This window comes from Branchiostoma floridae, chromosome 4 (genome assembly GCF_000003815.2).
Source record: "Branchiostoma floridae strain S238N-H82 chromosome 4, Bfl_VNyyK, whole genome shotgun sequence".
Taxonomy (NCBI): Eukaryota; Metazoa; Chordata; class Leptocardii; order Amphioxiformes; family Branchiostomatidae; genus Branchiostoma; species Branchiostoma floridae.
Window position 1 is genome coordinate 18283403 of NC_049982.1, and position 15200 is coordinate 18298602.

At 43.2% G+C, this 15200-nt stretch overlaps 3 protein-coding genes across 5 annotated transcripts in view; all 3 read right to left on the minus strand.

The window, feature by feature from the left end:
- The window catches only part of LOC118412801 (ankyrin repeat and SOCS box protein 5-like), a 3220-nt gene extending 547 nt beyond the window's left edge, over nt 1-2673 (minus strand). Inside the window, exons 1-4 of the mRNA XM_035815828.1 lie at nt 2126-2673; nt 1152-1277; nt 812-991; nt 163-275 (exon numbers count right to left, since the gene is read on the minus strand). Of these exons, the coding sequence (XP_035671721.1) occupies nt 163-275; nt 812-991; nt 1152-1277; nt 2126-2195 (489 nt within the window). The 5' untranslated portion in view covers nt 2196-2673. The remainder of the gene's footprint in view (nt 1-162; nt 276-811; nt 992-1151; nt 1278-2125) is intronic.
- A 637-nt stretch (nt 2674-3310) lies between these two features.
- On the minus strand, nt 3311-6289 carry LOC118414469 (protein CLN8-like). Its single transcript, XM_035818525.1, has 4 exons — nt 6180-6289; nt 5000-5185; nt 4503-4679; nt 3311-4060 (listed from the first exon to the last, which is right to left on the minus strand). Exons 2-4 carry the CDS (start codon nt 5174-5176, stop codon nt 3578-3580), a joined length of 837 nt encoding a protein of 278 aa, XP_035674418.1. The 5' UTR covers nt 5177-5185; nt 6180-6289; the 3' UTR covers nt 3311-3577.
- A 1403-nt stretch (nt 6290-7692) lies between these two features.
- On the minus strand, nt 7693-15007 carry LOC118413990 (ETS-related transcription factor Elf-3-like). 3 transcript variants are annotated; one of them, XM_035817680.1, is made up of 10 exons: nt 14852-15007; nt 14046-14140; nt 12514-12769; nt 10961-11182; nt 10492-10617; nt 10106-10294; nt 9838-9954; nt 9513-9701; nt 9195-9387; nt 7693-8801 (listed from the first exon to the last, which is right to left on the minus strand). In XM_035817680.1, exons 2-10 carry the CDS (start codon nt 14064-14066, stop codon nt 8705-8707), a joined length of 1410 nt encoding a protein of 469 aa, XP_035673573.1. In that variant the 5' UTR covers nt 14067-14140; nt 14852-15007; the 3' UTR covers nt 7693-8704. The 3 variants fall into 3 exon arrangements, with proteins under 3 accessions (XP_035673573.1, XP_035673574.1, XP_035673575.1); XM_035817681.1 differs by having other exon boundaries at nt 7693-8956; XM_035817682.1 differs by lacking the exon at nt 10492-10617.
- Between the last annotated feature and the right edge of the window lie 193 nt (nt 15008-15200).

A 15200-nucleotide genomic window follows, 5' to 3' on the forward strand; every position in this document is an offset into this window, starting at 1 on the left:
GTATGTTCACCGCTATCTCCGTTAAAAACATATTGCTAAACGATAACAGTGTACCAGCTTTATAGGTTGAGCCGCTTGTTGTCACAGCCGAACATACAAGACAACAGTGAAATGGCAAGGTAGCAAAATAGAGCTGGCAGGTAGTTTCCGTTCTAGCCATACCTCAGTTGAGATGCGGTAAGGATCGGCGTCCTTCATGGTTAACTCCTCCCCCGTGACGCAGTGGAGAGCAGACGCCATGTCAATCCCCATCTGATCAACGTTTGCGCCGTTTTCTGATAAAAGAATTGACACGCTGAGCCATCATCAAGCTACCGCACTTACCACAATACCGCAAAGCATTCTGATACAATGTGTAACTTTCAGACATTCAATCCACGGCACTGAAAATACCGTCTATGGAATTGGAGCATTTTTCTTTGCTTATTCAAATAATTACGGCATTTGCATAATTCATATCTGTCGATCTCCTTCTAATCAAATTTGATACCTGATTGAATTGCCCCATCATGGAACATGTTGGATTTATAGAATTTCTTCATTAATTATCAAAATTAGATAATTTTTGCAAAATTGTCATCTAAATATGCCAATCATCACTTTAGGGAGTCAAACGTACTAAAAAGACTGTACAAAAACTACAGGTGGTCCATATATAACACGAGATATCAAAGTGGGCGGTTCTACTGCAGTACTGTGGAAAGCCGACAGGTGCCCAAAATCAATCATTTTCATCAGGCACACAGGTACTGCCTAAAATGTAACCTTCTTGACGATGAGGCATAAAAGAATAAAGAAGAAGCGGTCGAACCGATAAGGATTTCCTGACTTGTCACATGTCCCTTGGAGGCTGCTGAGAGAAGTGCGGAGTAGCGCCACCTGTCGGTTTTGTTGACATCTGCACCGTGGGACAGCAGCAAGTTGATAATGTTCGGCTGCCCTTCTTCCGCGGCTTGGATCAGCGCTGTCTGTGACACCGTGTGCCCAATGCCTTTCAAACGAGAAATTATAAGACATTATACATTTCCAGTGATATCAAGTAGCATATATCCCTGAAGATGGTGTCGAAAATTCGGTGGCCATGCTTCAATTAAAAGTGTATTATCTATATTGTGCATCACAGAGAATTAAAACACGAAGACAGAGCTCACCTGGTACATGATTGACATCTGCTCCAGCAGACAGTAGAAACTGGACGGTGTCTGCTTTGCTCCTTCTGCAGGCGACCAGCAGGGCCGTGCGGTGGTTCCAGCTGGCGTTAATGTCTACTCCTTTGTCTAGAAAAATACAAGCCAGCTTAACCTGAGTCAGGTTCAAGGGAAACGGACCATTAAGTTGAATTACACCGAAAAATGCCGACAGAAGATCACTGAAATGTTACAATACATTACAGCTACAGAACATCCTGTATGATCCATATCCATCGATGTAACCCCTTTTCTCAGTTACTATCTTTACATAGTCCTATCATTGAACGTAGGGTATGTTAAAGTTCCTAATACATTATGAAAAGTAATCATGATGCGCATGATAAGTATTTTAATATACAAACATCACGTAAGCTATCCACATTATTAAAAAAATCATTACAACCCATCCACCTCTTTTCGTGTCATTCTCTTCAATACCTCAACAAAAATTGAGCCCTGCAGTCCCCATAAGGGACCCGTACCTACACTTCTTGAAGAGCAAACGACCACTCAAAAATCACGACCATGTCGTGTCGAAAACACGAGGTGTAAAAACGGAACTGCCGCGGCAGTTCCATAAGAAAGCCACTAGGAGGCCGATTATAGAACTTGACCGGGGGTTGAAATCATCTGTATTTGGTACAAGATGAATAACACACTTTCGCAAAAACCTAGGCCAGCCCTTTACTTCATGACACTTTATGAGGAGGGCGCAAAGACGTTTGCCGACGCCTACCAAACATAAGAAGTATCATACGGATCCATCCCCAAGTTGCTGTCCACAGACAAAATATATAAACGGCGTCGAAAACATAACCTTCTTGGTGAACAATAACACCCACATTATTGTAATTTGGTTGAGTAACGCAACCAACATAACTGACTCAGAAGAAATGTAAACAAAACTACTTGGCGAAAGTAGTGCCGACTCGTACCGAGATATCGTCGCACTGTCTGTGTGTCTCCATTCATGGCGGCCTGGACCATCTTCTTTGCGTCGTCCATGCTGTACCGTGCGTGGAATATATACCAGTAGTTGCTGATCCTTTTAAGCCCTTGGGTCAGACTTGACGGTTGAGTTACCTTCTATATATAGGAGTGACATCATTGTCCAGGTAACCACAGCATCTATTGGCTTGGCTAAGTAAACACGGGAACATTACGTCACAGTACGCGGTCCCGTTTACACAGACCGTTTACACATAACGTGAATGATTAAGCTCAAGCGGCAAGCAATTGCAAGTACAGCAAATGGGACAAACGAATATAGTCTCGGTTTCTCTCGCGATCAGCATGATAGAAGGGTAGCTGCAGGTCACACAATATGCAATCGGGTATGTGTATGTTCAGTTACATAATAATTTCATCAAGTCAAAGAAATATGGAAGGATCATGACACACTCGACACAGCAAACCATACCTTACCTTTTATGGAAGGTCATAGGTTTCTAACTCATGACCTTTGGTCTTTACCTATGACATTTACAGAACGGCGTGTACACAGCGCCACTATGCGATCAAGCTTGGAAATACGCCTTTGGTCAAAATACTTGTGGTCATGAGATTCACGAGAGTCATTATTCTTTACTTAACAGTCTGGTACCGCCTTTCATGCTAGACGCCAGACACCAAACGTTTCTGTGAGATGTTACCAAGCTTTACTGTCATAAGAACGACATGGCGGACTGTTGTTGTTGTGGTTGCCGTATGGTTCTACTATCTCTATATACCTTTCTCACGCGGCGGCCATGATAGATCTAAAACGAGTCCAATGAGGCAAACAAAAGACTGTCCATTATAATTAACAGTTCAACCAAAGATAGCCTGGCAATTAGGAAATAGACCAATAAGAGAATGTCTGTGTGTCCGTCAAATATTTGCATTATTATGTTTTTATTTTGCATCTCTTAAGGGACTATGGGATCAGTCTACGCTACTCTAAATTGCTATATCTTTCAGTTATAATATTTATTATTTGATCTTATATTGTGAAAATTTGTGTGGTTTGGGTGAAAACTAAATGGCAGCTGATTTTAGAAATAAGTTTTGCCTGTTTGCCTCATTGACCTCGTCTTCGATCTGTCATGGCCGCCGCGTGAGAAAGGTGTATTGAGGTCTCAGACTTGAGTCAAAATCACAGAAAAACTCGTCAACATGTCTAGTTTATTTGAGTGATTGTTTCCCAAACCAACACTATCAGCAGAATACACAGCAAGTTTTTAGCATTCAGGAAAATTCGACACTTTTCAATCAGGACCAACACACAAACACACAACATGCTGGTCACTCAACCCATTTAGCGGACATATGTTTTATGCTTTTTTAAAGTTGCAATCGTATGATACAATTCTTTTCAAAACTGGCTAAGCTGGCTTTTACGTTATATTTTACTTTGTCTTTTTGTCGCTAACGTTTTTGTTCGCATGCATTTTTATCTGCCTCCTTGCACTAAAGGTGACGGAATACCTCCTGATACTCTCGATCCACCAAAACGGCGTCATCCAAAACGTGGTGAGAACAAGTCCACCGTACACAAGGCACAGCAGCGGGAGGGGCGTCACGCCCCAGATCCTGTGCCAGTTTCTATAGGTGTGGAACCACATGTAACATTCCACCATGTTGCGAAGGGAAAATGTGTGGATGAGAATCAACTGGTTCCATTCCCAAGCCCGAGTGTCTCTCCTCCCGGCTTTGAGCAACATCCAGCTGATCCTGTCGAACGGCAGGATGATCTCCATGGTGAGCCCGGCCACGGTGAGGTGGTGCAGACGGTCGCACCACATGACCTGTGTGAGCAGGGCGGTGAGCCAGGTGTGGTGCAGGAACACGATGGGGTAGAACGCGCGGCGTGTGAGGGACATCGTAGCGAGCTGTGGGAAGAAGCACTTACTACGGTTACTTACTCATCGTTATCATTTTAGTGATGTCAAATGCACGGTTTCATTTTTGGTCTGATGACAAGTGAACATACGAAGCTCATTACTTGCGTGACCACAACCCTACTGGTTACAGACATGTATGTACTGGGCCAACGTGTCTCGCCAAGGCATGGCTGGGATAAGGGACCCCCATTTCAGTACAAAGGACAGTACCCCGGACAGTACCCGCAGACGCAGAGTACTCGCAGACGCAGCGCCACTTTATGCAATATGGTCAAATTTCCAAACTGGTGCCCGGTCGGGCAGTTTGCAGGTGCAAAATGTATCATATAGAAGATTTATAAAAGCACACTAACCATAAATCAGCCATTAACCTAATTTGTGTACATTTCTTGATGTACATTTTAATTTGACTCGATCAGCAGTGACTAACCTGCATCAGTTCGAAGATGGAGAAACCGACTGAGAAGAGCACTGCGAAGCGTCCTGTGGGTGTGGTTGCCATGGCGATGTCCGTGTTGACGGAGTCGTCCCAAAAGATGGTCCATATTCCCACCACCGTGGAGACAGCACCGAAGAACATCCCCAAAATAGCCCTGATCCACCCTACCTGCGAATTACGTGTATAACGTATGGAATAAACCTAAAAAAATAGGTGATATCCGGGCGATTCTGCGATGTTTGTCTCTTCATGTCATGTCAGCAGTTTTCTAAGTCTCATAATCTATTCCAGGAGATTTGCCGGTCGAATAGCCCATATGTATCTTATAGTTTACTTCCTGTAGCTCACATGGGTAAACGTAACCAAGTATCTCCAATAAGCTAAGCCATGTGGTAACATACAGTAATCTATATGATTGAAAATTGTGAGATTTGCTGGTCCTATTTCTGTAGTTCAGATCGCACAAAAGCATATCCTCTAACGCCTACCTTATCACCGGCTGTACCCAGACGCCTGTACACCTCCATCTGACTGGACACCAGGCGGGTCAGTACTTGCAGCACCAGGAACAAAAGGATGGTCCCTCCTATAACGGATGCCTGCACAGACGGCTGGGTGTAGTCTAACTCCTCCAGGGCCGGGTGGACGGCCTGCAGCAGTCCCATGGTGCCGACCTCCATATGAACGGGAATCATGACGTTAGGAGCATTAAACGTCTCGGTGTCACGACGCCGGGATGACAGGCATATACATGTAGTTATGAATTACAGTAACTTTCAGACAGAAATAGATAATTAAACTAGTAAGTTTAAGTCTATCTTCTTATACAACTGATCATACACGTAAAAGAGTCATGTCAATAATCACTCGACGAACCAAACATTCATTTTCCTTTTGTCTACAATGCGAAGAAAATGTTTAAATGATTTAGATTTTCTTTGCCTTTTTTTCCAATAGAATTTTTGCCCAAATACGACTGGTAATACTATAGTCACACGGCCGCGGTATCAACATATTTTAGTACAATTTCCTACCGGTATCTTGCTCTGCAAATTATTAACGATTGCCTTTGTTTGCGCAAGGGTCGAATACTAGTACGTGTTCGCTGTTGGCCATTAGCGAAAATATACATACAGTGCTGAATACTGTTTTATTCCGTTGCAACTCCGTGCCGAAGTTTCGTCGTGGCTTAAAAGGATTTCCATATCACTTACACTGAAAATGGTACCACTTGTTCATCAAAGATATTGGAATAGTCGGTGCCGGTGGAGACATGTGTCAAATGTCTGACGTTGCCGTGACATGGTGGCTGTAAATTGATATTTCGACCTTCATAAGCATGATTACCTACGACAAGAAGGTTTTATTTTTTATTTGTTTGTCTGTTTGTGTCTTTGCGGGTAGCATAACTAGTAATGACTGTCGATGGATGCGAGTGATATTTGGTAGGTTGGCAGGGGTTGGTAGAAAAGGTCAAGCTCTATGATAGGCCTCCTCGCGGCTTTCTATGGTACTACTGTGGGAGTTCCTTTTTGGAAAAATCGTGTTCTGGTCTTGTTTGACATGCCCGTGCCTATCGACCAGACAACCTAACCACATGAACCATTACAGTAAACTCTCTTTACTTATTAACAAATCGGCTGAAATACAAAATAGATGCATACTCACTTGGACTCACCGTCCTTCGCAATTTGTTGTCTCCATATGCTGCTAAGTACACGTTGGCATAGTACTGGTACTACATATAATTCAGACGTTTTGATTTGAGTCTGATAATCTGGATTGAGGTACAATGTAGTTGGTGCACTAGCACCTTTTGGTCCAAAATCTAACGGTGCTACGGGGGCAAAAGGTCAACATCGATCAGTGGGTCAAAGAGCGCTGGCGGCAATATCAACATTGATCATGTGCCTCCCTATCAATGTGGTTCAAAGTGCATATTCTCGTACAACTTTTTTCCATTCTTAGCGCAAAGTTTATCTAAAGATCCTCCGTCACACGTGCTTCTGTCCGGTGTCTTAACCATCGCTATAGGTTTACCCCGAAGCAAATCCCTTTAGTTTTGCCCATCATATGTACATATAATACATCACAGCAACAGCAGGAGATGCCGTGCATGACCTTGAGGACAGATGAACAAAATTGGTCCCCTATTTCAAGGAAATATCTCAGGTTAGGTAGCGTATAGTTGTTGAGTTAGATCCTGAGCAACTATCAACTATATATATGCGCCATATTCAATACTATTATCTTCAGCCAGGTGGCGCAGATACTACATAACGTCACATGTACCCATGGTCTGATGTACCCATGGTCAGAGTCTTGGTATACATATATGGGGTCAAATGATTAAAGAAGACAATATTGTCCATGAAAAATACGTGCAGACATATTATTCAACTTCCTTCTAAAAAAATCGTTGCATCATAATGTAAGATTCCGGACTCCTACCGTTTTTCAGCTCAGGAAGAAACAATTTGTACGTACGAACTTAAAAACATGCTTAGCAGTAAAAAGGTCACTGCCTTCAAACATTCGGCTGTGCATTTTATTTATCAGGAGTTGGTCCTCCTTCTGTTGGCACGCCTTTTGTTCGGCATTACTTTTAGACCTTTTTATCCTCAATCACTCGCCCTGTTTTCAGTGGAACCCATTATCCTCCCATGTAAATCATTGAAAACATTATCGTCCTGAATCTGGACAAGTACAGCCACATCAAATATATCTCCTGATTTCTGCGATGGTGGTATATTGCACATTACCATTGTGTTTGTCATTTCTGTGGCCCACTACTGTCAGAAAGCTACTCGCGAATACGTAACTGCACATCTGTCTATCTTCATATATTAAAACTATAACTTCGAATTTGTAGCTGAGTTTGATTTATGGTCAGTTGGTTAAATACATATAATCTTTCTTGACTTTTCTTCATATCACTCCTAAGATTTCTGGGCTAATATGGCTACAATGAAGAGATAACTTTGACGTCTGGCAGATTCTAAGTTCGTTAAGACCCTGTAGACGGAAAAGGGATCACTTTACAATTACTTTTTTTCATTACTTTCTTTCTTGAATCATCACAAATATTTTACTAATCCATATAGACTCATTCCACAGAGATCAGCTAATGGGGACCTGACTGCAAATTTTCTGTTACAAAAGGGACAAACAGGAAATGTACATTTTTAACATTTATTGATATAAAACCATGATACATACACCACTTTATATGTAGGCGTGATTAAAACATTTGCAATCATATTGATAGCACATTACACAATCATAAAGTCTTCATCCTATTAGCCTTACAATCCTGCATATTGTTACCACTAAGATTACCTTTTAGATTAGCCATACATTTCTTAGTCATGTCAGTACTTGATAATATTGTTCAAAGTTAGAAATGTTGATAGATATGACTGAAACAACAGATAATATAAAAAATACATATCTCTTAACTGTAGAATCAATCTTACACCTTTGAAAATGTTACAATACAATAGAATATAAGAATATATACATTATGTACATAGATCTTAGTTGAGTTATCAATGAATCCTGTATAAAAATCCTTCCAATGGGATGGTGTTTTTCTGAAGTAAAATGCCAGCAACACATGTACACCCACTGATGCATTTGGCAGACAGAAAACCATCCAATCAACTTTATGACATCAATTGTTTAGAAATTTCACAATGTTTTGGGATACTTTGACAACATCAACTAATGCTTAACTAAAGCCATTCCCACGAATACACACAGTTTTCATAATATATGATACTGTGTATTACTTGAATATGACATCTAGGACTTCTCAAATTCTAGAAAAGTCACTGGTTCTGTGGCCATAACTTGACCAATCAAATATCAACCAAAATAATAATAAAATTGTTCCATTTTGCACACATTTTCTTAAAAAAAACTTATTTTTCAAACCTTTTACCAAACAAATACTTCGTCTACACAGTACTTAAAATAAAATTAAAACACACACCACATAATAACTTCTTTTAGAATAAAATATAAACGTATACGACCAAATCTAGTGAACACTTGGTGCTTCACATTAAATTTTGCCAGGGAATGCCAAGCGGACTTTTTGCCATGGTTGTAACTTCAACCATGGGCACGTTCTGGTAAGATCAACATCGCCGTAACTGCGGGATGTTTGCAGTTGCCATGGTAACACAGAGCTACTCGTTCTCCCTCCACCCCTTGGCCTCGGTTCCGAAGCGATAGACCAAGCGCTTGCCATCTACGCGCTCCAGGATGTGACGCTTGTAGTAATACCTGAAGCACAAGGGGCGGCATGGTCAGAACAAAGGGCACAGTGTTACCATGGAAACCACTACTCATTGTCCTGCCACCCAGTAGCTGCAGGACCAAACTTGTACACTAGGCGGCGCTCAGGCACCTGCTGCAGGATCTGACGCTTGTAGTAGTACCTGTGTGATGAAAATGATGTAAGCTGCATTCTTGGTGTACACTAATGCTACATGTCTCTTACTTTTGTAAGCTCCAGTGAGTCAGTAAAGATTTTTCAGCAGTATTACTTGAAAATGTTTCCAACTACCACAAGGACTAGGATATTTTCCAACCAAACACAAGTTAACAAGTAGATTAGATATTATTATACCATTACATAAGGCTACACAAACAAAACAGTAACAGACATCAGCTCACCTCATAGCACGTGACAGCTTCTCGTAGGTCATGTTGGGATTGTTCTTCTTGCGGCCCCACATGTTGGCGACGGCCTCGGACTGGACGAAGCGGAAGATGCCATCACGCCTGTCCTCCCACTTGATGACCTTTGGGTTGGTGGACGGGTTCTTCAGCAGGTCCCTCACAAACTCCCACAGGTGGTTACCCTTACCTACAGCAGACACACACAACAACATGTGGTCAGTCTTTCTGCACGCACATGTCAGCATGCCAGAATCCAACATACCAAAAATACAGGCACCAAAGTGAGCCACCATGAGAAGGTTGAGTACTTACTGTGCTGGCGGCCTCTCTTCCCTGTGGTGAGCATTTCCTCCGTCACTGTGCGCACCTTCCTCGGGCGGCCACGGGCCCTCCTCTCGGGGGCTCCGGCAGGCTTGATCTTCATGTTGATTGGTGCGTTTTGCACAGAGAAGTCGACCGTGGGTTTGACTTCTTTGTCAGAGTCGTCATACATGTGCAACTCTGGGAACAAAAACAGCCAGGAAAACTTAAATAAATTACATGCATTTCTTCATTACAAAACATGAATACCAGACAGAAAGCAAAGTCTTACTCTTAGCCAAAGAAAGCGACAAAGATGTGCTCATGTTGTTCTCACCATCTGTGTAGCTCCGGCGGGGAGAGGAGCCATAGCTGTCGTGGTCTGAGTCCCCGTCACTTGTCTCATACCGTGGCATGAAGAGGTTACCCAAGGTCCGGTCACCACTGCTGTAGTCTAAAAAACACAAGAGCAATAAAGGTTAAAAGAATACTGTGTATGTACTTGTAGCGCTTAGTCAGGTACACCAAAGTAGTACCAAGTAAAGATCAGAGAATATTCTCAGCTGGAAGCATATGTGATGGAAGTATTCTGCGGGAACACACACCTGATTCACTGCTACAGTAGTACGGTGAGGTGGGCCCGGGTGACATGGATGAGTAGGACTCGTCTGAAGCGGTCGGGCTGGGTGGGAAGTCGCTGAGCTCAACGTTGACATCCTCAAACTTGTCGTTGACATCGATGTCATCAGCGGTGATCCCGCCACAGTCTGGGAACAGGTCCTGCATAGGCAGGTCTGGAGAACAACACAGAAGTCATGTCAGCAAAGTCTAAGTCAACCAATGGAGTTACTCTAAAGGAATGGTCAATGATATATTGCATGCCAGCTTGAACTTACCATGCAACTCTGGACCTTTGGTGAAACATTCTTTACACTACAAGAACCAAATATCCATTGACTGCTAGATAATGTTGAGAAACCTATCAACTTACCGTCCACTGGGGCTTGGATAAAGTCCATGTTCATCATCTCCTCATGCATAGCACGTACTGACTCTGACATAGTAGTGTCACTGGGGCCTTCACAGAAGGCAGGGGTTGGATCATAGAGGTACTGAGCTGCAAGAAGCCGAAATGCAATAGGTCAGCTGGTTAGTATTACTTGTTAATACAGTTAGTGAGTTGACTTACCATTATCATTTGACAAGGTTTGCATAAATCATTTGCAAGTTAGGAAGGCTGAAGAGTGAAGCAGTTAAGCTAGACAGTTCCTTGTACAAACTGAGAGAAAAATTTCACCTGTCTACTTACAATTCAATGTCTTTCCAATGGAAAAATAACACCAAGTTAGAACTAGGATAGAACCATTTTTGCATTTATAGATAAAAGTTCATCCCCTTGCACCTAATTACTTTACACCTACAAAATGTACAGGCTACAGTGGAGTGAAGAGTGCAAGTACCTTCTTCCAGCACCTTGCCGATGGAGAGGTACAAGATGTCTCCATAGTTGGGGCACAGCAGGGAGAACTCCTCCCTACTCATCATGCACAGCTTGGCGCCGTTGACGCGGAAGTGCTCAAAGTTGATCTCGTGCGGCGGCAGCTCGTACTCGGCGACCGCCCAGGTGAGGAAGCCGCGCACTTGTTGGTAGGACCAGTTCATGGGGTGGCTGTTGCACCAGTCTGCACAGGGACAAACAGAAAAGAGAAACATGTTAGTCAGACAGAACTCCAGAAAATAGCTTTGTTTGCCATTTATTTCAGCGCAATGTGATCAGCATGTGTGTAGACATCGCTGCCTGGCACAGCAGCATGAATATTGTATCCCAAACAAAGGCCAAGATCAAAACAAGTGGATCATGTGTCAGTGTTAGGTATCAAATGTAACATCAACAAGGCACTTTTTCCAGGAACTGTTTTCCTGTGCTGCATTAGGTTCCTGCCTTATTGTTCCTCACTGCCTCCAGGTGGTTTTAGTGCCTTTCAGTGTCAACATGAAAGTGTCTGCAAGGGGGAACACAAACACCCACATTCCCCGAACATGACAAAACAAGAGGGCTGATATCAACAAGGACTATGATAAACACCACCATCTGTTGATTTGTGATGTTTGTAGAATGGTCTGTCAACTTATTATAGTCCACAGTCCAAAGTCTGCGACAAAAACAAGAATGGAATGCCGACCCCCCCAGGGTACAGTGCTCAAACACACCTCAATGACTATGTCAACACAACACACAATATATCACCAAAGAAGCCTTTGAAGGTGACATCACTGCTAATGTTTTCTGCAGCAAATTGTTGACATTTTTACTCCTTTTCGGGGCAAAAAGCTCTCTTCGTACCCGTCTTAGAATTGAAATTGGACCTGACAGACACTATTGATCTTGAATCAAGCATGCAATGTGTCGAATTCTTTAAAATCCTAGTAGCTTTTCAACCATAACTCAAGAGTTATGATGCTGTTTACACTATTTCTACTCTTGACTTTGAAACAGAAACAGAGGCCGGGTCAGACAGGTGGGCGCCAGACAGCCAATTGATTGTCTGATTTTTTTCACCTTTGGCACTGAGATGATGCAATTATTCTGTAACTACTGTATGAATTCAACCATGTTTACATGAAGATCCAAATACTGTAACATTCCAAGTTCAATTTTATGGGGGGGGGGCATAAAGTGGACTGAACAAATATTTACTGCCTCAATGCCCTCATAATACTTAATGGTAGCCCAAGAAGCACATGGTAATGGTCGGAAAAAAGAACAATGGCAAGATGTACTTTCACGGGTCATCTTCTATGGGCACAGTCTTGAGCTGTGCTAAATGTAGGCAAACTGTCATGACAAGAAAAATGTGTTTTAAAACAAAAGAAACAGCACTAGTCCCATTCTAGCCCACAGAACTCAATCACCATGCTACATGATAAATTATCCTCTTCTCCATGAGCCCCTTCAGGCTAGTCAATTGTTTAAGAATGTTAAAATTGCTAGCATAAATGAAAGCCCACTTACTGAACTGGTTCTGGATGGGCATGTAGTTGGCATGAGCCGTCTGCAGCTCAGTGAAGGATGCCTGCTCACTCTGCAGCGTGCAGCTGGACGGCAGCTCCGACTTGACCAGTCCCCAGGTGCTGGTCATGTTTGGCGGTGAGGTGGGCGGTGTCGGGAACACGGCGTCTGACGGCTGCGGGATCGCAAACTGTGTCGGCGTGGGAATGGGGAAGTTGGACAGAAACTGGCCCAAGTCGAGGGTGGTGTCGTCAATCGCCTGGATCAAATGAAAATACAAACATACCGTCATGCACCGTCTAAAACTGTGAAAAGAATAGGAGCAGTGAAAGAGGGAACAGAAAAGCTGTACTTCTGCATGTTACCAACACTCCGTGGGAAAGTTGGAAGGAAGAAAAGCGAGAGCTGCTGCATGTTTGTAAAAAGGAGAAGTTGTACCAGAATTCCCACAAACGTTCAGTCGAGAAATAGTTTGGTGAAGGAAAAATTAAAAGTAGGCAACAAAACTAAAAAAAAACAAAGAAAACCGAGAAAATGCCTGGACAGACAGGAGCAATTACAGGTGGGACTCACAAGAGGACCTGGCTGCAACTGGGGTCTGGGCGGGCTGCGCTACGGTTAAGAAGCTAGAAGTGGCAACATGTTCTTCCAAGAAAAAATTTGCATAAATAGGTGCATCACCTTTCTAATCCCTATGAGCACATACAGCTCTATATTTGGAGTGGAAGTGGGCGGGGAAAAAAGCATGATTGACAGAAGAACAACATAAAAGTGAACAATGCCTTGTGGGCGGAGCTACCCTCTCCAAACTATATTGATTGACATGTTAGGTATGAATGCTGCCCATGATGCAATGGTAGTATAGGCTAACCAATCAAGTCATGGCTTGATGCCACCAATGAGAGCAAAGCCAGCCAGACTGGATGAGGTAATAGCTTTTATCAGTATTCAGCTCATACTTTGCTTGGGGCAGAATTTGAATTCAAGCCAAGTCAAACACCACCTGTTTACAAACTTACTTGGGAGAGGAAAAATTGATACCTCTTGTCAATGCCAACTTCATACTTGTTATGGCATAGCTTAATGGCTCAGATGGAAGGTGTCTTATCAATTTTCAGAACAACTTGAAGCGCAGTGACAGGCCTCACAAGAAGACATTTAAGACAACCTTACATGGCTGGAGGCAACAGCCTTTGTCTTCCTGTATTCAAGGGCACAAGATTACCTGTCTGAACTTTGCCTTCTGGTGCAGAGCATGCCATTTCCTTGCAATTAAACAAGTAGCACTTAAAATGTTCAACAACGAGCATCTCATACTCCCCAAAACTTTCACAAGCTACGAGAATTACCGTATGGTTTCATGTTTTCTTCCTTCAGCTATCTGATCTCCCAAGCTATTGAAGCACACCCAGCCATGTTCTGTCCTCTAAAACGTTTCCCGACCAAACTTCACTGAACTGAGAATAATCCTTCATGTTTCATAAAAATGTCTCCTGTAACTTGAGTAAGAATCGAAGCAGTGTTGTTGTACCCACCTGTGTTAGTGATTCTGCCATGACTGTGACGAATGTTCAACCTTCCCGTGTGCAGCTTGCGGTGAATTTTGTGAAGACTCTTGAACGTGCAGACACTGTAAGAAATATGCAGAAAACATTTTACTTTTAGAAGTTTTAAGCAGAACCGCCACTGCCACTTAACGATGTCAGGAAAAAAAACATCGGTGGGAAATTATTTTGTGGTGCTGTACCAGGCGAACAAGGGCACAGGTGTTCATTTCTCTCTGCACAGTGTCATTTGCAGCCAGAGAAAGGTTCGTGTTGGTGTGAGAAAAGTATGCGGACTGGCCAATTACTTGTATTTGAACACTTAAGTAAATTTTGTCCATGTTGCTACGGGCCTTAAATGCACCACGGGCCAAACCTGTAGAAGTTAGCTTTGCAGCCACCCGTGTCCGTGTCGGGGCGCGTGCAGCCCGGCCTACGTGACCAGGAGCACGCGGTGGGCCCCGGGCCGCACCCTAACACATCGCACCCGTACCCGTACCCGTACCGTACCAGACAGGGCAAACAATATGTCTCGGCGCGGCATGCAAGGTCTGGTGCAATCTGATCAAAGCATAAATGTGTTCGGTCCTTTCCTGATCGCTTATGATCAGTGTGGCCTAAACCCCCACCAGCTGGTGGTAAAATAGGGGACCACGAGGCTGAAATCTGCAAAAAGGCGCACAACAGTTCCACGTTCTCCTTTCGGCAAACTTCTGCTTATCCGGATGCCCCCCTCCCCATTCATGTTTGTGCGCAACCTCCCGCCACTTTTTTTCAACAAAAATAAAGGAACTTACAAGTTTTTTCGAAGAATGTCAGATCTTCTGCAGGTTTCAAGCAACCATGCGGTGGTGACGCAGCACTGAGTCCCCGAGCTCAAACTTAAGATATTTTCGACCCATTTCAGCCTATATACCCCTGGCCAAGCTTCTTCTGGGAAAAGGGCTACGGGAAATCCCCCTCAATATTTGGACATCACCGCTCTACGCTCTGATTGGTCTGCATCAGCAGTGACGTTTTAATTATTCACACTTTTGAAGAGGATTAGGGCACGTGATGGCTGTCAACCAATTACAAGGCAAAACGTCACCAACTTCCCCGAAGTATTTTTAGAGTACGCCGAAAACAACAGCGCCACACCGTTGG